The sequence below is a fragment of the Drosophila takahashii genome, chromosome 3L (genome assembly GCF_030179915.1).
Source record: "Drosophila takahashii strain IR98-3 E-12201 chromosome 3L, DtakHiC1v2, whole genome shotgun sequence".
NCBI lineage: Eukaryota > Metazoa > Arthropoda > Insecta > Diptera > Drosophilidae > Drosophila > Drosophila takahashii.
Genome location: NC_091680.1, coordinates 20,949,863 through 20,971,771, shown reverse-complemented (window position 1 = coordinate 20,971,771; position 21,909 = coordinate 20,949,863). Strand labels below are relative to the sequence as shown.

Here is a 21,909-nt window from a genome sequence, read left to right as displayed (position 1 = left end):
TCAAATTGGATTGCATTTCCAATTGCAAAATTTTACAAAAAATATTTATTTATCAAAAAAATAAACATGGTCTTTTATAACTTAAATGATTTTAGAATAGCCTTTAATAATTCCCATTTAATTAAGAGACTTAATTATAATAAAATTAGTACCATTATAGTAAATCCTAAATTATAGTAAAACCTTGAGAAATGTACTTTTTATTCACTTCAACTAGATGTTTATTTTGTTGAATTTTGAATTGAAGTCTTACCAAAACATAATTTTTTGTATTTTAAATTAAATTAACTGTTTATGAATTCTTAATAGATGCATATATTTACCGTTATATTTTTAGAATTAAAATGTATGTTTCTTTAAGTGCAATGGCACAACTTACCATCAGCTGTTGGATTCTCACAGAGCCACATCTTGCAGCAGTGGCCGGGAACTTCGACGAGGCGCGGCGATCGGCAGGAAATCGTGTCCTCGGGCGCCGGCAGCTGCTCGTTGGGACAGAGCGTCGAGCAGGCGTGGCGGCCATTCTGCAATGCCACATTAAAATACATTAAATGTGGCCCATTGTTGCTGCTGTCGGGTTGTTTATTTAGCTTTGGTCGGGCAGCCGAAAATAAAGTCATAATGTAAAGAAAATATTGGCCCAATCGCACAAGGATGGCCAGAAACTTGGCAGAGTCCTCGACTTGGCCACGAACTTTTGTTTGGCGTGTTTTTCGTTGTGTGTGCCCTGGTATATGGGGAAATTAACATTTCGTGCGGACCCTCACTGCTTTGTTTGTAATCCACTTTTAGTCTCTAAGCGGTCAAAGCCCCTATTTTTTCTCCATTTTCTGTCTTTCGCATCGTCACGAAATTGCATTGCATAAATTGCAAGTTCTTGTGTTTGTATTATGCCACATGATAAACTACCAGCGCAGCTGGAAATAAGGTGCAAAAACCAAACCAGACATGGAAAAACTACATTGGAGCAGTTATAAAGCTGGGCTCTGGCCATAAAGCAATGTCGTGGAGTTAGTTTTTCTTTTGTTTGGACTTTGCTTATAAGATAACTTTAATCGCAGTTTTATTTGCAACGATTCTGCAAACCAAGAATTGATCTCTATTTAGTTGAATAACCAATTTTTGCTACTTTTAAATACATTTATTTTTAAACTTCTAATTTGTAACGGATAACCTTTAGTCACCAAACGAATTAAAAGAATAAATGTTATTCATTTTAGAGGGCGTATGCATTTAATTATGCAAATACATTTAAAAAATTAAAAGTTTAAATATAAAGAAATTGTCATTAAAGCTATAGTAGTTTTGACTACTAAGCGTTCTATCATTAGTACCTACAAAGGTAAGTATTGTAAAGCAAGTTATCAATGTGATGTATCAAATATATATCAACTATCGTATCTTTTTAGCAATTTTACATTAAAATTCAGTTTTTCAGAATTATCAAGATCTAAAAAAGCCAATCATAAAGAAACAATCTACACAGGAAGTCGACGGTTATACCGGAAAAATAAATATAAGCACCATCAAATAGATCTAGTACCCATTCCGGATGAAAAAAAATTGTGAAATGTATCTCAACCTTTTTTTGTTGTGGCAGATAATAATCAATCTTTTGCTGACAAAGGCCATAAGACTAAACAAAGACAGAAAAATTCCATAATTGTAACTTACGTTATTTCTAAAATTATAATAATTGTTTGCCAATTTTTTATTTCAATTACCCTATCTACTCGTACAATAGCGTTCTTCTAGTCCAATGATAATGTCTGTTAAACACTGTTTTTAATCTCATTAGTGAAACATAGTTGTTTCCCCAATATAGCCGCTATCAAAAACTACTGTGCAACGCTACACTTGCCATTCCGGGCATTTCACACTATATTTAAATTTTAATTAAAATCGCTACCCAGCAGAGCAATTCACATTCAAATGCTGCAAGTGCCGGCGCTAATCCCACCAAAAAATGGAAAAGGCCAAAACGAAGGCTGGAACTAAAAGCGGGAAAAGCTAAACTAAGCACAGGTTAAACAACAACGATGGCAACGAGAATCGTTTAACGAAACTGCAGTTGGCTTTTGGCCGGAATGCTTTCTGTGTCCCAATATATATAGTACATATCTCTGGATGTCTGTGGTTTGTGGCCAACTCTTGTGCGGATGGCCCCCAGCATTTGGCCACTGGCTGTGACCTCCGACCTGCAAACCTGCAAGCCCAGAACACGCGACTCACCTCGCAAACGCATTGAGTTTTACAATCCAATTTAAATGTGACTCCATGTGCGAATGTTGTGTTGCCAACGCTGCAATTGGCTGCAGGCGAATCCGAGGCCAAGACCATATCCCAATCCAGATCCAGATGTTGCGTTGGTTCCCATTGTTGTCACCAAAAAATAGTTGAGAAAATAGAAAACATAAGAGTAAAATGAGCATACAATTTGGGAAATATTCAAGGAAAAAAGTGAAAAGGGAAAGGCCATTAAGTTGTACACAAACTCTTTAAAGCCAATTCGAACTTCAAAGATTTCCTTGACAATCCGAACTCTGACTTGTTTATTACACATTTAATTTCATTTCTTTTCCTTTTGCTCTGCCTTCATTTCACTGCTAATTTATGTCATCAAATGCGTAATACATGTCGTATGTGCAATTCCAATGAATGGGAACCCAATTAATGTCAGTGCTGTTTGTTATAAATTTCGCTAGAATCGCATATTTACAGCGCAAACAATAGACCTGCTGCCGGGCCACCGTTTGCCTTCGTGTCTCATCAAAATTGATATTGACAAATGCCGCTGCTTTATGGCATGCCATTAGCTCGCCAAAGTTTGTTTTTGTCTCATTCTTTGTTTCACAGAGAGGAAAAACAATATTAGTTTTGTGATTTTTAATAAATTTATAGAAAAAAACAAACATTTTATGATTAGGAAACAATTTGGAGAGCGAACAAATTAAGGCCATTATCAAAAAAATGTAATTTCGAATTATTTGCGGAAATAACTTATGAATTTCTAAAATTGGACATTTATTGTGGTTATTTATTTTTTATAACATTTAAAGAAAAAATGTATTTAAAATATTTTTTTCTCCAGTGTTACTGGCTGTTTTTGCTGGAGCCTTTGTGCAGGTTCTGGTTTTGGCCTGGCCAAAAACTCATGTGTGTAGCCGCCAATCACAATTACTCGGGCTTGTGGCGGGGTATTTGCAAGCGGCACAGTGGAGCTGATTTTGGCTCGTAGACACAGATTGCGGGAGCATCGACCGAAAGGGGAGCCACCCACTTGTGTTTTTGTGTGCAAGGGGATCGGGTACGTGCCCTGTACTTTTCCACTTTGAATTGATTTCACTGGCAACGTGACTTTTGCGAAAGGACGAGACAAACGTGTGCGCCCGCCTCCTTCGGCATCATCATTCATTTGGCATCAATGGTTAATGCGAAAATTGGCATTGCTAGCTGATTGTAATGAATATGGTCACGTTGTCGCATCTTTATGACATTAGCAATCTACGTTTATTATTGAAAAGTTACCAGGGAACGTCGGACAATGCCGGAAGTATCTACGTGTAGCGCACCCTGCGATGTCGTGTCATTTTCCAAAGTGCAATTTTCTTAATGTGTTTCCCCGTCCTCACAAGAAGACGTCTACAACACACACTCAGTTCTCGACAGTGACATTTTTGAGTATGCAACTGAGTGGTTGCTTTGTCGGGATGAGTTACCTCCAATAAATAGCTTATTCCTTACCTTAACTTAAAAAGTTACTTCCACAAGAATAAGCTTGTTAAATATTCTTCCCTACATAAGTATCAAGAGAGAGTCGAGTACCTCAACTATAAGATATAAGATATATGTGTAAGATATGTGGCTGCTTCAATACCATTATTTGCACATAACTTTTTAATAAATGGTCGGATTTGATAAATTTCTTCTACATTTCGATATGTATTAACAAACACAACAGTTTTTTAAAGTTTTACAAAATCTGTAAAGATGTGGGCGGTGGATTTTTTCGAAGTACTTTAAGGCAATTGAAAGCAACTTGCGCTGCGTAGGAAGACCAAGAATATGTGTGGTTAATCTCAACTTTCTAGACTTTGCAGTTTCCGAGATCTAAGCGTTCATACGGACAGACAGACGGCAGTAACAAGTAACGGGTATAAAACGGGTATAAAATACAAACAAACAAAAAATTATTTTTAAAACTTCATCTAAAGCACCGAAATCAAATTAAATTGTAAGCTATTATTAACTATTAAATAGAATCATGAAAGACAATTACAGTTTTAGCCATCACCCGTTTTAGTATTATTACGAATGTTATATAAAATCAAATAATTATCGACTGTGGAATCTTAAAAACCATTTAACATTAAAATGGTTTTTAAAATAATCAAGATCTACCATACACAATCAAGTCAAAAAATCTACTCTGGATGTCGATGATTATACCCAAAATGTATATAAAAGCACAATCAAATAGATGTGGTACACATTCGTGGAAAAAAAATTGTGAAATGTTTCTCAACCTTTTTTTGCTATCTCAGATAATTATCCTTCTAAAGATAATAAAACCATCCTTTGAGATCAGCTACGAGTATGTTTTCGAGGACGAAAAGGTGTTTGCTGAATGTATGGATAGCCCACCGGGATATTCAAATATCTCTCGATTGTTTGATTTAACGTTTTTCCACACGGAAATGACTCCAGAAGGTCTTCATGCAACAGGAAAATTAATCTCTTCGTGGGATATTCAGCCAACAGATCGCATTGAGGGACGACTTAGCGTCCTTTACTTGGATCGTGGTACGTGGCAACCGACAGTACTTAATATGATAACCAGAGATTTTTGCAAAATATATCTCGACCCGAAACAATTTTGGTACACTTGTTTTCCAAAATACATTATCAACCGAGAGGAAGCTGAAGAAAAATGCTTCACCCATATTGGAGTATGCGTTATATTTCTGATTACGAATTTTTGTTACTTTCACAAATTTTCTATTTGCAGACTGAATTTGTTTTCGAACCATTTATGCCTGAAATGTATTTTGGTGTGGGCATTAACATGCCTCCTGGTAGAAAACGAATTGTGATTACCTTGGCCGCGGTTGACTTAAATAATGTTACTCGACCAAATGGAGTTTGCTTTGAGATGAGAGGAGAATTTTATAAGGTCCAAAAAGGGACTAAAACCGAATGAAGTAACGGTTTCGCTAAAATACTTGTAAAATGTTTTTGTTTCTTGAATACCTATCGAATGACCTTAAAAAATAAAGACACGCCTACTCTAACGCCCACAAAACTGTAGCCTCCGCAACTTTGAAGTTAGAATGCTAATTTAAACTGAAATATTTTGTATTCTCAATACATATCGATTGACATAAAAAACCTTAACGGTTCTAAAGTTGATTAACTGTCTTCTGTCTTCTTTTAATTGTTAATGTTTCATAATACGTTTATTTAATCAACACAGCAATTTTACGCATTTTTAACAATATTAAAACTTATCAAAATCTACCAATAAATAAATTCATGATAAAAACTAAAGTTCCACCAAATATATCACTGAAAGCAAAGCAAATCTCGGTGTCACAAGAACCGTTCCAAAGTGAAGTGGACGTTACTAAATGTTACTAAGATCAGAGCAATGGGCATAGCTGAACAACCCCGATATAAGCATTCCTGATGAATAGTGGCAGCATATTTGAAGAAACAAAAATTATTTCCATACCGTTCCATATTACTTATCACTTGGGGCAGGGAAAACGGTAATGAATGTAGAAATGTGCAATAGCAGCGTTTTTTAACGGCCGTTTCCAACTAAATTCGGCTTTCTTCGTCCTGAAGAAGAGCACTCAAAATTTCCTCTATCCCCGGGCATAAACATAATATACATGTAGACATTTCCCCGCTAAAACTCGATGTCTTGCCTTTCGAAGTGAACTCTTGTCTCGTTGTCTACCCTTTCTGTTGGTGTGGCACATTTTTTTGTGACCCCGTGTCCCTTTGTTGGGGTCATCATCACCGGCCCCGCCCAACGCCTTGCGCCCTGTTTGGGGTCACGTGTGCGCAGTTTATTTGTTTTATGCGGCCTCAGTGAGACTCTGCCTTCGGACTTGGCCCTCCCTTGGCTGTGTGTAGTGTTTGTTTTACTTAGAGTTTTAGATTTACTTAAGTCGTTGATGACCATGACCAAATAAAGTTTCATTTTGTGCAAAGATTTACAACACTCGAGCGTGTGCGACAAGTTTTGAGTGCCCTCCGCCGTTGGCCCGGCAGCGGATCATGGGAAAGTATACGGCAAAGGCGGCCCAAACAAAAGTTCCTAAAAGAAGGCTTCAAGCTGCAGCCCATGCTGCGTATGCGCAATTTTTGCTACTCGAGTGTTTGCTTGGGACATCATGTGATTGACGGATGAAAACTGTGCCCAATTCTACTTCACAAACTAAAATCTGCACTAAAGATTGCCAATCACCCGAGGGTATGTTTGAACACACTTGGCAGAGATTTCTAAGGGAAATCCATAGGTAAGAAACCAGAATCATCAAGTTCAACGCTCGAAATAGTTTGGCCTAAACACTATTAGCTGAACGAGAACTTTAATCTCTTAGAAAGTTAATTAAATTGAAATCTCACAGCGAAATAAAAGGTATTTATGTTTATTTTAAAATGTATCACCATTAATTTTTAATTACAATAAGTTTACAGCATGAAGTATAAAGTTTTAAAAATCATAAAAATTACTTTATATAATGTGTATAAAAGACTGAAACAGTTAAAGTGAACAAAAATGTTTTTAAATCAAACTTTGTATTACCAAGTGAATAAATGTTAATACAGAAAGTAAAATCCATTCAATGTAAGCATTCATAAATTAAAATTTATTTGATTGCATATAACTTGTGCAAAGTGACTTTCCCTGAAAAGCTCACTTTGAAAAACTTTTCCTGTATCCGATTGGCCCTTCTATGGCGTCGTCTTCAAATGATATGTTCTGACTAATCTTTGCAGCTCATTCGGAGTGAACTTTCTGGTTCTTGGCTTGTTTGTGAGAACTCTTCGTTGCTTCACGTATTCGCAAATATGTTTGGCCAAGTTCACAGCGTCCCAGCATTTTTCGTGTTCCGATAACTTTCCGATTTTGGGTTAGGAGTAGATGCGAATAAAGAGCAAGTTCTACAGTTTAAATAAACTTGTCCCGAACTGCGAGGACAATGCATTCAGGCTCTGAACGATTGAGGGGTGCACATAGAAAAATGTTTTCAATGTAATACTTAGCACAGTGTTACAGTGCTTGGCCTTTATTTATTTACATCGATAAATGCTCAAGAATAAACAGTACTCAAAATTGTTGACGAAAATATTTCCCTAGTAGGGAATCCCTTTATATATTCTCCTATTCCTGGTTTCAAAGTGCAACTATTTCCATATTGAGCCTTTAATTCCAAAAATTTTAAGGTTTTTTTAGCGGAGGTATTTTTATACATTTTGGGCAACATGTCTAGTGTTTTAATCGGCTCTATATTCCTTTTTTTCTTCTAAATCGAAAAATACTAACGATTTTTAAATCGCAAATATTTTAAGGTATCAGCAAAATATTTATTGAATATTTAAAAAAATAAAAACTAGTATTTTCATATATTTTTTGCCTGTGTGGATTCCCGCAAACGTGTGGGTATTGATATGTGCCGGGGGCACAACCAGTCGTAGGTTTACGTGCCAGGCCCAGGAGCTCAGCTCTGCTGGCCGGCTAACTTTTATTTTGGCCCTGGCCATACACAAACTGTATTGGCATTTGACTCAAAACTTTTGACTCAAACGGGGTACGGGGAATAAGGGCCAATATTATATATACAAGTGTATATGCAGCTATTCTGGCAGCACGATATGGGTTGGATTTGTTGTAACGCCCTCGAATCGAAAAGTTTGTGGCACAGTTCGGACTGCTGCTGTTTAATTTTGAACAGCTTTCTACGACATCGTGTGGGGGACTGCATGGAAAGCATTGAGAGCAGAGAAAGAGCATGGAAAATGGCACATGTCGAAACGAATTGAACACACACTCCCCCATCGAGAAAAAATAAGGCCCCCCTTTCCCCAAATGGAAAATGAAGAAAAAGAATCGAACATAAAACCATTAAAATCACTTTACTCGTTAGTTAGGCATTTGAGCTGGTGTGCGTGTGACTGTTTCCCAGGAGATGGGATCTGCTAAGCCGGGATCTACTGGATATAGGTGCACAATGGATGTTCGGAAACGGGTCCACAACTTTCGGCAAAGCGACGGAGGCATTGGGAACAAAAAATAACATTTCCTGTCTGCAAGTTTTAATGAAATTTTTCGCTCTTCGATTGTGTCCGGCTATTTGGAATTCCCTTTATTTCTTTTCACTAAAAAAGCTTTCAAATTGGCTTAATTTCGGTGAAATTATAGGTAACACAAACAAATACACAACAGAAATCCAAAAATGTATACAAAATACAATACAAATACAAAAAGGTGCAAAAAGATATAGAAATGTGTACTTAAATAACAAGGCTGCTTGAATTCTTATGTAGGGATTACGGAATAAATTTGAATTCACTTAAATTTCTGTATAAATATTTTTTAACACACCGATAAATAGAACATTTAAATTCTTTAAGTTTAATCTTTTATACACTTTTAAAATCCTTAAAAACCTTGGAACGTAAGGATTTTACAGCCACAATTTTTGTTGGTTTTATCATTTTCTCAATTCCATAATTCTTTGTTTTTCTTTGGCACACAAATCAGGCATGAATATTTATTTGCCCAAGTCCAAGTGGAAAATTCAGATTTAAATTGATGACTTTACAAAATGGAAAATAAATACATTATTTTTGAAGCTTTTTAGGCATTTGCTAGGAGTTGCACTTTAAGGAAATCATTTTTGGGGGCCCCACTTCACTTGATGGTGATGATGATGACTGGACAGGCCTTTGATTAATGAAGCACACAGTAAATGTAATTCGTAAATCTTCTTTCCCAAACCAATTGCAAATACGCATCGACTTTGTGCAATTCAATTGAAATTGTGGAGCTTGGGCTTGGGAAATCCTAAGGAACTTACCCGGATTCGGATGCCTAGGCAACTGATCCAGCGACGGCGAATGGGATTGCATAATTAAGGAAAGAGCATTAATGGTATTCATAAAGATTTTCATGGCTGCTTCGTTTTTGTTCAAGAACTCACTTTGATGGCCTTAAAGCCCAGACTCAGACTCGCCTCGACTTCAGCAACGAGACCATTACCAAAAATACCCAGCAGCGGCAGCAGTATCAGCATTTTCTGTAAGTAGAGAGATGGGATGGGATTATTTGGTGCGGCGAGGCAAGGTAAAAAAGGTCGAAGCAGTCGCAGTCGACTTTATTAAGGTCAATTCAATGTCTGGCTCGGTTTTTGGTTACGGCTAATGGTTACGACTACGGCCATGGTTACGGCTGTTCACGCCCATTCCCCAAGTTTGTATTTTGCATTTCAGTTTGGGTTTCCTTTGGCTCCTTTTATATTTTCCGGAGATTTTCACACCTGCACCCACCTTAAATATTTCACAAGTTATTTTTTTCTGTACACAGCAGACAGCAGGCAAAGTTTTTATGTTATTCTTTTTGGCGGCTGGCGGAGGGGTAATTAATCTGGTTACTAGGTTAAAAAGCTCAATGAACAGGTACTTGTTAAAGTTCTGGCATAGTTATTTTATTGCTTTCTATATAGCCCTTTTTAGAACAAGGTTAGTGTTTATATCTTGTTAACTTGCATTTGGCTTTTATGGCTAATTCAAAGTAAAATAAAATGTTGGAAACGAATTCAGGTGAATAATCTGGCCGACCTTGCCAGCTGCAGAAATGTGCAAGAAAAGGTTATATAAAATTTGCTTAATTTAATTTGAATTTGGAATAATTTTATTCATCAACGCACTCATTCATTATTACTCAGTCAAGTAAAAGGATTAATCAAAAGGCATTTTTAGGATTAATTTTAAATAATAAGTTTATGTAATTTTTTGCTAAATGTTCATTATGGGTATCAAGTTTCATGAAGCACAAAACAATTTTAATTGTTGCCCCAGAGAGTTTTTCTCTCACAGACAAATAATTGCAGTAAATGTTTGAACAACGTCGAGCTCAATAATATTGCTAATTGATTTCGATTCCGAGGTAAACTGCACGACGGAAGTTACATTTTTTCAGAGGCAAACAACTGCAGTTGATGCGGATGAGCACATTTAATAATTTCCTCTTGTTCCCCGAGGCTTAAGCCGCCCCAAAGTCATCCGCATTTTCACACTTTCACGTTAAATGGAAAATATGAAAAGCGATATATATTTATGGTGGATCTTTTACGTCTGGGAGTGGTAATTATTTCGAAAAATTGGTTGTCTGTGTGCGCCTTTGTTTGCAATCAATTTACGCGCTAAGAACACGCATACGCCGTGTTGGCAACGTCGCATCGTCGGGTTTTTCATTTTGCGCACAAAAGGCGCAAAAGCTCATTAAAAAATATTTTCCACTCATGCGTGAGCATTTTAAAAAGGTATTTAATTAAACTTTAATAACAAAAACAATAAGCGGTTGGCTACAACGTGGAAAAGCAAAAGAGACGGAGGCGGAGGTGGTTTAATGCGAAAGATTTCAATTAACGACACGGACCTCGTGAGCTGCTAAGTGGATAAACAGAGCGAGGACATCGAGGCAGGGCGACGGATGAGTGGCCATCACTCATAGCCAACTCATGTGGAACGCCCATTCGGATGCAGAGGGACTGCATCAATGGACTGCATTGAATGCTGCTTCATTAAGGTGCCGCTCCAAGGAGCTATCCCCAGTCCTTGTCGTAATTATCGCAATTACAATGAACGATGACGGGGGAAATGTAAATGTAAATGGGAATGGAGAGGGAAATGGAAATGAAAATGGACATGGAGATGGAGACTTCGGCAGGACGGAGCAGTCAACAATAATAAAGGCCAACGAGGCGCATGAGAGCAGTTAACAATAAAGGGTCGGAATCACAGGTCCTAGAAGAACCCCTTAATGTACACATATAGCTCTGAGGCTGAGGCTGCATCTCTGTGATCTGTTAATTGCGAGGCGAATGTGGGCCAACACATATCGCCACATGTTGCTCGCCTTGAATGGCAAAAGTGCAAGGAAAAAGGACCAAAACAAGAGAGATGTGGCTAAAAACCCATGGAAAACGAAAACCCATCCATTTACCCAACCATCCATCCATCCATCGTGCTGTCTGCTTTGTGTTTATAATTATGATGAAAGGGGAGGAGGCAGACCGCCCACCCAACTTCTGGGCCAACCCATTCAGCTCGAGGCGATCCGGGACAAAATGTGTGTGTCACTTCGGAAATGAGCAAGTTCGTTTAAAAATGTTTGCCACCGAGTCCTGATGATTTCAAAACAGCACCGGATGGGACAACTCTGGGGAGCTATATCATTAAATTTAATGAATAGATAACAACAAAGACGGAACTGGCCCAGGAGGTCCCAAAAAGTTATGCAGCAAAAAGTTTGACCCACTAAAAATAGGAGTTGCATAAATCTGACCTCAAGCTGAGGCCTTGCTGACAGGATTTTATGACCTCTTTAAATGGCCATTTACCCGTAAATTGATTAATGATTCGCCCGACACCCAAAACACCCCCCACTCATAATTCGACGGTTTTAAAAGCGGCTTTAAGCCATGTTTGTCCGCCCGAATATGTTTGCTCTCGGCTTTACTGGCCTGGCCAATGAAATTAATGATATTGTTAAGCCATTTTAAACGAGCCAACAAATTAATCTTGTTTAATTTTTGAAGTTGAGCATAATGGGCCGGGCATTAGCAGCGGATGCCCCCACTTTTATGACTCACTCTCCCGTGCAAATCAGTATAAATCCCGATTCCTGGAGGGCAAAGCTGATTGTTTGACTGCTCATCATTCATAAGCCGTGGTATCGCGTCGTGTATGTGGTGGGTGTATTGCAGCGTTGGCATCTTATTATTCAGGACACACACAGGATGCCAACGACCGCTGTCAGCGATGACAACACTGGCATTCGCGTCATAATGATGATGAACACAATCATCGCCATGTTGATGCCGCTTTTTGGGATGATAACAACGCGTGACAACAATGCTGACACATCGAAAGATTGTCATTCCATCAATTATTCAAGAACACGCAAATCATCAACAAAACGCTCAGCATTCAAGGAGTCATACATTCGCCCGAATCCAAATCGAAGCACCACCACCAACAATCTCTAACTCACTGCAAATGGATCAAAACCAGGCAAGGTCAACATGCAACATGGGTACACAGATAAAATTAACAGAACCATTTAAAAATCATGACCAAATTTAAGTTATTAAGCACAACATACTTGCATAAGTATACATAAAATACACAACGCGATCAAATCGATATGCGCATTGTAAATTTCTGGTATTTAAACGAATATCGTTTAAACCATGTAACACCGCTTTATCTCTCTCAGAGATTTTTTGACTTCGAAAAAGAGAACAATACGCAATGTGGCGACATAAATTACATGAATAGGAGGGAGAAAGACATATTCGAAATTCGAACAAATACTTAGAACATGTTGCTTATTTTTCGAGCATATCAAGTCAAAATTGATTCCACATAACATCAAATCAATCATCGTTTCATATCATTTTTTTTTGGTTAGTGTTCGAATTTTTAAAGCTGAATCCTTTTTTTCACTGTGCAGATGAACCGAGCCCGGAGTCCACAAATATTAAGTGATACAATTTGTATTTGGTAGGGGGTTTTGGCCGCAGGCTCTACTCAATGAACAACAACAGCCGAGAATCGAACTCAGGCCAAAAAAAAAATAGAAGGAATCATTGGCATGAATATCTGAGTGTTTTTATTTATGACTGCGCGTCAATATACTGTCAGAATAGTATTGGGGCGGATGTAAAGGGGGTGGGCTCAGAGCTCAGACTGCTCTTTGACCCGGCTAGAACAGAAATCAATCAACTCTGGGCCCAAACGGGAAAACTAACAACTGAGAGAGTGCTGAGTAACCAGCCGGTGGTTGGATGGAGAAGGTATCTGAGGGATGTGTAGTGCTCATGGAGCCATAAATCCCAGCTTGACACGGTTAAGTGTTGGTGCTTAACAAAGGCTTACTGAAGAACAAGGAGTGTCGGGCGGGGAAAACCTCCGAGATACATATCATAATCAATCTGGGACTAAAGAAGAAAGAGAAATTTGCCTTCAATTTCGAGACTTCATCTGATTGTGCTAGTTGAAAAACCCTTTTATCTCACTGTGAATCACTTAGCGTTGCGTAAATTTCATTTTCAGCTAATTGAAATTCATTCGAGTGAAATCAAATTAAGTCAAAAGTATATCCTGTCGCCAGAGGTACGTGTCCTTCCGAGAAACAAAGTCAGTCTCGCAAAGTGATTCATTCATAGCGATAAATTAAGACGACTAAGAACGACACCGAGTTCTTCCACCCATCCTCCTCCCAGGGGACATATTTTCATTCACATTCACGTCCCGATATAAATATCCTGCCTGCGAACGTGTCCTGTCCAATGAATATCAACAGTTTGCCTCTGCTTGCCTACTTTTTTGACATCTTCTTAGGCGTTTTGACTAAACCCTCATCAGCATAAAAAGTGGAAAAACTCAATTACAAAATATCAGAAAATCGCAAACAAATAAATTAAGGATACAAATCTGGCTAAGGACTGCGGCAAACTCGGTTCAAATCGAAATGAAATAGTGACACAGGCGCTGCCATAAAACCAAAGGCAAATACAAAGCCGCACAAAAGGAAAAAGGTTAAACCAAATATTTATCCAGCCGCCCAAGGAAGAAGGGTAGAAGGTGGCTGGAAGGAAGTTGTGGGTGTGGGAGAAGTCCTTTCCCGTAGTCTGTATGTAATTACCAGGCAAGGACTGCAAGTACAGCTGTGCCTAAGTACATAGCTCCCAACGTTACACACAGTAAAGGACACTGGGAATACAGAGAACACAAATGTCACAAAGCAGATTCTTGAAGAAGATGGAAAATACTTGATTCAAAATTAGAATTATTAGAATTCTAATAATTAAATTAGGTGAGATAAAGCCGGATATACATATTTGTAAAATCTACTTTAATTTAATAAATTTAAATCCGAATAGTATATTATCCAAATTAAGGTTAAATAAAAACATTTTTTTATTTTACCCATCTTTCCAAAAAGCATCATATTCCGAAATTAGTTGGTACAAAAAATATTTTATTTTTTTATCAATTTTATTTAAGTATCCGATCATTTTTATATTTAAGTCCCCTCTTTTTTAGATCTTTTCTCAGTGTTGCGATGGGCATGTGTGTGTTAGGATGTACGTGGCTTTATGCTTAAATAAACATTTGTCCGGGCCTGTCGTCCTGCTCCTTGGGCCACCGTCTTTGCCCCGTTTACATAGCACCCAACGGCAGGCAGTCAGTTTGCCCGGTCAAAGCCAAATCGTTGATTGCATAAGTTGATGGCCGACACATGTCCGAGATATATAGTGTCGATATAGTCTGTGTTTGTCTGCGGGCGCAAATGCCCCGAGTTACTCACGTGTGGTTGCTATTCACGTCTAATGATGTCTGTGCAGGTTGCATTGGCTGCTCCCGCTCCAAGGATCTGCCTCCTTCGCCGAGTGACCTGCAAGGGAAAATGAAATTTATATTGCGAGTTGGTACACACTGATTGCTTTATTGAGATGCTCGGCCAGAGATCTCCAGGACTCATCGAGGATTAGAGGGGGCTTTGAGAGGGTGCGTCAGTAAATTGCCCGAGAGCACTATTCAGCCGGAGTTTCTGTTGAGATTTTAATTGACTTTTTGCGGTTCAATCGATTGTCTAATTTACTTGACAGACAATTAAAGATTTCAAAACTTAGTCAAGCCGAAGTGCCAAATCAAATTTGTCGAACCGAAATAAAATGTGACTTTTAAATGAAGTGAAATTGACAATATTTACAAGAGATAGAAATAATTTACCCACAAATCATTATTTTTGTGTTACATTTTTTCAGGTTTATTTAAATCGAATATTGACAGACAAATATTTAAATTTTTACAATAAAATAAATTTCAAACTTGCAAATAAAAATTAAGGCAGAAAAGTAGTTTAAATAACAAACTTAAAATAAATAGATAGCTTATTGACAATAACTCTTTAAGAATTTAAATTGACTTTTTGTGGTTACTCATCTGTCAGTTTGCAGACAATCTAAAGACAACGACCAATGGTTATGCTAAAATGCCAAATAAAATTGACCAACGTCAAATTAAATATTCGAAAATGAAATAAATTATTTATTTGCCAAAAATAGACTCTTTATAATTCAGGAAATATTAAATAAGTCGGGCTAGTGGTGCATACTTGAATTAAGAGAATTCAATTGACTGACTTTGCAGTCCATTAACAGATTATAAAGGTCGCTCAAGCGAAATTGGCAAATTAAATTCGCCAAAAGTAAGTAAACTGCGAATTGGTTTTTATTATGCACACGAGAATGGGAGATATCGAGCTATCATTAACATTTGGCATAAACAAATGCCAGGCCATAAAGGAGATCCTTCCGAATCGAAGTCGTTGAAACATTTTTATTAAATTGTTTTTGTCTTCCTGCCACCTTTTTTTCATATTTACTCATTGTCGTTTCCTTGCTGTTTTCGGTGCGTGTGTGTGTGTGGCAAGGTGTTTGTTATCGTTTGTTATATTGCTTGTTATGTAATGTAATTTATACACACGCATACAGACAGAGATTCGAATACAATGTCATAAACGGCAAGGACACAAAGGCAATTCCGCATGGCATTACGGGCAGACAAAACAAATGGCGAAGGAAGGAGCCAAGGAGCCAGGATGCCAGGGAGCGGGATGCGGCTAAAAGCCAAAAAGTACGCGTTTGGCATAAATGATAAGCTGGTAACGCAGCAGGACATTCCCCCTCCTGAAGGTCCTGGTCATGGCCCAGACATCTCCCGGTCCCCCGGCCAAGTCCTCGTCCTTGTCCTTGTTCCTGTGTCTGTGCCTGCTTGCTTGACTTTTGAATACTTAACAGGATAATGAAATGTCAAAAGTGCGCAGGCGGCCCAGGAAAGCGTATCCTGCTGGCCTGTCCTTCGTCCCCGTCCCTCGAATCCCGCCCTGCCCCTCCTGTTCAGCCTCATATTGATATTCCTCTGGCTGTTGTGGAGTTTTATTGTGTTGTCCATGCCTAAGTGAACGTCACGGCGTGCCGCGCGCATTAAATCATAAAGTCGAAAAAAAGGAGCCGCTCTGGAGGATAACCAAGGAGGCTGTACTTTCCTTCATTTTGTTTAACGATTTTTGTCTACTCTTTTGAGCAGTTTTAAACATTTTGACAGTGACAAAAATAAATATCGTTGACACAAACAAATTCTTAACGAAAAACATTTTTTGTCAATAAATTGTCAATTCATAAAATAGTTTAATCAAACTTAAAATGTAAACAATGTAAATATTCCATTAATTTGTATTCAATTAATCGAAACCTTGTCAGTCTTGTAAAATACCCCATTTATAAAAAAGAGTATCGCAAGCGAATGAAAAATGTGATATCCCAGTAAAAGGGACCACATCTCTCACACGGGATGTTTTTTTTTTGCTTTTCGTTTGCCATTTTATGTTTACATAAATTTAAATTGACACAAATGCGTTTTGGGTGCCCCGACAAATAAAAAAGACAAACCAGAAACCAAATGATAAACTTCATAAATTATGACAGTTTTATGCTGCTCTCGGTGCTCGATTTACGCTTTATTTATTTGTAGTGATTGCAGGCGAATTGAAAATGTATTTATGCAATTCCATGACATTACGGAAAAAAAACAAAAGACAGAATCCCTCGCCTGCAAAACGATCTTTATCCCCGGAATAAAGAACCTTTAATCAAGGCTACTTTTGTGGCAAGTTTTTGTGTGTGCGAGGAAACCATTTGCCCTCCACCTCACCGGTCATCTATGGGAAATATCCTGCCAGTTATTGCGGATATATCCACGCAGTGGTTGCCACGCTTAACTCAAATTGCTGTTTTTTTTTTTTGTTCGTATTTGTTGCGGAAAACAAGAGAAAGTTGTAATCAATAAAGTAAATGACCCAGGCACTTCAGGACGACCAGAGAACATATCCTGGCAAATAGAGGGCAGTGGAAGTGAATGGGCCAAGTGTTGCTATGATTGATTTCTATGAGTGGAAAAAGCGATTCGGAGTGTACAGACGAGATACGGTACTTATGGTAACATGAGGAATTTGGCCAGATATTTAGTTAATCAACTTGGCTTGTGTTTCAATAATAAATGAGTAAGCCAGACAGTAAGCACAAACAACAAAACAAGAAAGGAAGCTACCTTCGGCCAGCCGAAGCTTATATACCCTTGTAGATAAAAGAATACTCACTCGGTGCAGTTCCAGGGATTCCAGATTCAGCGTTTCGATTTATTTCAATTTTGTTTTTTTAAGTAGTCAAGAATCAAAACGCCTACTTCCTACAAAGTTACAATGAATTTTCTTATATTTGTTTGGGAGCCTTAAGATATAGTGGTCCGGTCCGGCTGGCTCCGACATATGTACTACCTGCAATAGAAAGAAGGCTTTCGGGAAAGTTTCATCGCGATAGCTTTAAAACTGAGAGACTAGTTCGCATAGAAACGGACAGACGGACAGACGGACAGACGGACAGACGGACAGACGGACATGGCTAGATAGACTCGGCTATTGGTGCTGATCAAGAATATATATACTTTATGTGGTCGGAAACGTCTCCTTCACTGCGTTGCAAACATCTGACTGAAATTATAATACCCTCTACAAGGGTATAACAACATTTTCTTAAATTCTAGATGATTTAACACATAAATGTTAGGAATTTACCTACTTAAACTGAACAACACAAATTTATTTTCCTCTTTAAACTAAGTTCATTCAAAGGATTGTTTTTCCTATCTACGGCAAAAATATCTTACCATTGATGGGTCCTCGCTCTTTGTTAACATTTTTATTAATTAACAAAATGGACCCAATGTACAGCTCCCAAAGTCTACACACACACACACGCATAATTGATTAATTTGGCCCTCCTGCAAGAGGGTAACATTTATTTTGCTCTTCATTTTGTTAATGAACTTGAAAAAGTCTCTTGAGGGGAAAAGCTTATTTTCGGCTTGAGTATAATTGAAACGAAATCAAATCAAGTAAGATTTTACGCAGCCACAATGCAAACACCCCAACAATGAGTTGTAAAATATTCAACTCGAAATTTATGTGCAACTTGTGTTCTATATATACCGCCTATTGACTCTTCAGGCCGGCCTGCCAATTAAGGCCTGCTCGAGGGCCAAAAAACTACGAACAATGGCGAAGAGGGAGAACCAAACTTTCGCCACAATCTTAACAAGAAAATCTGTAAATTACACGCCACAATTACAGCCTGATGGGTGGTGGTTCGGGCTGGCCGGAAATTCCCAAATATTTATACACCTAAATAGATTTGATGGCATAATTGAAATTTGTTGTTATTGGTCGGGGCCATTCCACTCAATATTTGTGTGCTTGCAATTTGCATAAATGCCAAATGGCAAATGCCAAAGTAAAGTTTATTAAAAGCATAGCCGAAAGTTTTCCCGTTTTCCGCCATCAGCTACTAATAACGATGAAGGACCCGTGCCGGAAAATTGTGACACATAGCTGCGGGGTTCGTTATGGAGTGAACTCAACTACAGGATGGGTTGCCTTATACAGGCATTGTCCTTGGAGAAGTCCCAACTTTTCGCCGAGCTACAATTTATTTTCTTCTTTTGATAATTTAACTTTTTTCTTTGCAGCTGAAAATTGGATTTGTTGCGACCGACTTTCAGACTTTCAACGCTTGTAACGAATGTTGAACAGCAGAAAAAGTTGTTTTTCTAATTGCAGGCGTAGCCCTTGGGGTCGTGGGAAAAATTTCGTGGTTGGGCAGAGGGCTCGTGCCGGGGGCAATAATTTGGAACAACTTTATCAGGTTATTTAATATTCATTTGTTGAAGATTTCGAGTGGCTCTGAATTTGGCTTTGTGCGAAGATATCAAAGAAATTAACAGAGAAAACATACCCACCAAATAATCCACATAAAGAAGCCACAACAATTGGAGTTTAGTGACTTCAAATGACATTTCAACTAATAGGCCCCAGATAAGCGGGGAAAACTTTGGTAAAACTCTGAAACTTTTGGACAGATATAAGCCGGCATTGCCAATCTGATTTGGCAGAATTTAAAGTGATTTTTCTCCAACTAAGCCTATTCAATTTTAGATTACCCAATCGAGTCCATTAAGTAATTGAGTAAAGTTCTTTTCTTTTGGAGCATGGAACTCATTAAAAAATACTATTGCAGTAGATTAGCATTTTTTATTTAACTTTTTAGAATATTCTTACTTTTTAAATTTAATTATTAAAAACTTTCCTAACATTTTTTTATGTAAATGTGATATTTCCTTGAAAAAATGTAATCAAAACGGCCTAAAACTTTTTAGCAAAATGTTAGGGTGAATTCTCTACAAGATGAACCTACCATAAACATCTAACAAACAATATTTAAATAAATAATTTTTTAGATTCTATAAGTTTAGTTTCATGGTTGTGAATTTGGATTTCAGAACTCTTGCACACAAACCACTTTATGCAGCACAACCCCTTGAGTTTTCCCTGAGGGTTGGAAATTAAGCCAAATGATAAGAGCAACTTGTCTTGTTCTTAACCGCCTTACAAATCGCTCTCCAATTAAATCCTTTCTTGTTTTCTTCGTAAGCCAACTTTGCATTTGAAACTTTTTTATTTCGCCCTGCAAGACAAGGCAAACAAGCCATCCCGCGGATAAAATCTTCCCCAGTCCTTGACTATGAACCTTTAATAGGAGTCCCAAGTCCAAGCCATTTAATGTGCTTACATTCATTTCGTTTTAAATCTGTGATAAAGTGGGGGTCGCTTTAAGCCCGGTCCTTCGTCCTGAGTGCCAAGCCCCCTTTTCCGTTCCATTCTGCGTAGCAAAAGTTGTCGCCGTGTCGCGACAAACGCAATTCTTTACACGACGACGAGTTTTGTGCGCTTTTTGTTTTCGTTTTTTCTTTCTTCCTTGCTCCGCCTTTAGGTTTCTGTTCGCCTCCCCCTTTTTGGCCAGGATTTTTGCCGTGCCTTCCCGCTCCTTTTCGTGCTTCCGGTTGTGTACGCGCTTTCTAGATTACTTTTATAAGTGAATTTGTTGCGGTTTTCCGCAAAATTTACAAGTACGTGAGAAAATTAGAGCTTAGCCTCTTGGAGCCTCAGCCGCTTGTTGCGCGCCTCGTCCTTTCGCCCTTTAGGTTTCCAGCCTTATTATGCGGCCACTTGGGCAGCGCGTTCAAGAGGCTTTAAGGCGCTTAAGATGTGCAACGCAGCGTATGCGTAATTTATGCACGAACATCGCTCATACGACGCGTTGCAGCGGGCGGCAAACCGAGCGACGCCGCCAAGCCAAATTAGCAAGTTCATTATTTGCTTAGCCATCGCCTTTTGCCAATTTAACGCCAATCCTAAATGCGACTAACTTAAAAGGGTGTGGGATAGAGTAGTACTTTTCTGCTCTGACATGAAAATAAATTCGATGGCTGTAGCTCTCTGCCACGCTAAAATAAAGTTTCATCTTGGCCCGCGAATGAGCAAGACAAACTTTTCCACCTCCCCCTACGACACCCTCCCCCAACCCAACACACCGCCCCCAGAGTGGGCGTGTCTCCGCCCACGACCGTCTATCCCGCGCTTTTGTGTGCGGGTGTGCGGTTTTGTCTGTATTTGCAGAATTGTTAGTTTCACGCTTTGTTTGTTGAGATTAGCTGGCAGCACCCACCCAATTCCAATCCCAATCCCAGTCCCAAGCCCCCCATTTTGCCCAGTGCCACCCCCCAAAATCCTCCCCTTGCTGACAGCCCCCTGACTGAGCTTTCCGCAACGCACGAAATAAAATTGTGCAGCTTACTTTACTTTATTTGCGCCAACTTATGCCGCGCCGCAGCGCTACACTTGTTTTATGGATGCCCTGCAATTAAGTCTGCGGTATAGTCCCATAAGTTTGTCATTCAGAAACACAGACCGTTCATTGGCGTTCATTCGGTAAAATATGGTCTTGGTATTTTCTTTACAAATGTTGGAACATTTGGAACCGTTAATTAATATATTTAACTGGAAAATTATCTCATTTTTATTTTTATCTTTAATAGTGTTCGTTTTAAATCCTTGTTGATTTTTTCTGAATTAGCAAGTGCTTCATTGATTTTTACGAATTAAGAAAACATAAAAATAAAATAAAATGGTGCGTATTTATAATTTCTTGCTTTTAAATAGTTAATCGTATGATTTATACGCTTAAAATATTTTATTTTTCAAACAATTTTGTTATTTGCACTCTGCCAATTGTCATAGAAATTTTTTAGAACATGGTAAAAATACTTATTACAATTTACCGATTCTATAAATATTTACGTTGTGGTAACTTGAAAAAACAATCGATAATCTAGAAATGAAGTCATTGCATTTAAAATATTGCTATGGCAACATCTTAATATAAATATTGTTAGTATTTATACGTCATAATAATTTAATATTAGACTAACGAATTTTGTTGCCCACTGAAGAACACATTAATATCAATACTAGTTAAAATGAATTAATATCTTCTGCCTCTTAGACATACGTATTTCAGACAAATTAAGTTGGATAGACGTCCACGCAATTTCGTTGTTTAATTTTATTGACCTTACGTGGCCTCGTTCAATTAAGACATTTTGGTCACCCATTTGTTATTCGAATCAGTGCAAATGCATTAGAGATTCAAA

At 38.2% G+C, this 21,909-nt stretch overlaps 2 protein-coding genes across 2 annotated transcripts in view; one reads left to right on the top strand and one right to left on the bottom strand.

Moving 5' to 3' along the window:
* Ccn (cellular communication network factor protein Ccn) overlaps positions 1–21,909 on the bottom strand; it is a 61,741-nt gene that overhangs the window by 21,152 nt on the left and 18,680 nt on the right. The window contains exons 2-6 of the mRNA XM_017148042.3: positions 14,612–14,698; positions 9,216–9,311; positions 9,093–9,114; positions 2,233–2,312; positions 380–524 (exon numbers count right to left, since the gene is read on the bottom strand). Coding sequence (XP_017003531.2) covers positions 380–524; positions 2,233–2,312; positions 9,093–9,114; positions 9,216–9,308 — 340 coding nt within the window. The 5' untranslated portion in view covers positions 9,309–9,311; positions 14,612–14,698. The remainder of the gene's footprint in view (positions 1–379; positions 525–2,232; positions 2,313–9,092; positions 9,115–9,215; positions 9,312–14,611; positions 14,699–21,909) is intronic.
* CheB74a (Chemosensory protein B 74a) lies at positions 4,515–5,287 on the top strand. The gene is made up of 2 exons (XM_017147915.3): positions 4,515–4,949; positions 5,009–5,287. The coding sequence occupies exons 1-2, from the start codon at positions 4,515–4,517 to the stop codon at positions 5,198–5,200; spliced, it is 627 nt and encodes a 208-aa protein (XP_017003404.2). The 3' UTR covers positions 5,201–5,287.

Coding starts and splice junctions, on each gene's coding strand:
- CheB74a (XM_017147915.3), top strand. CDS start 4,515: ATGTTTCTCAACCTTTTTTTGCTATCTCAGATAATTATCCTTCTAAAG. Junction 4,950..5,008: donor AATGCTTCACCCATATTGGA/GTATGCGTTATA, acceptor TTCTATTTGCAG/ACTGAATTTGTTTTCGAACC.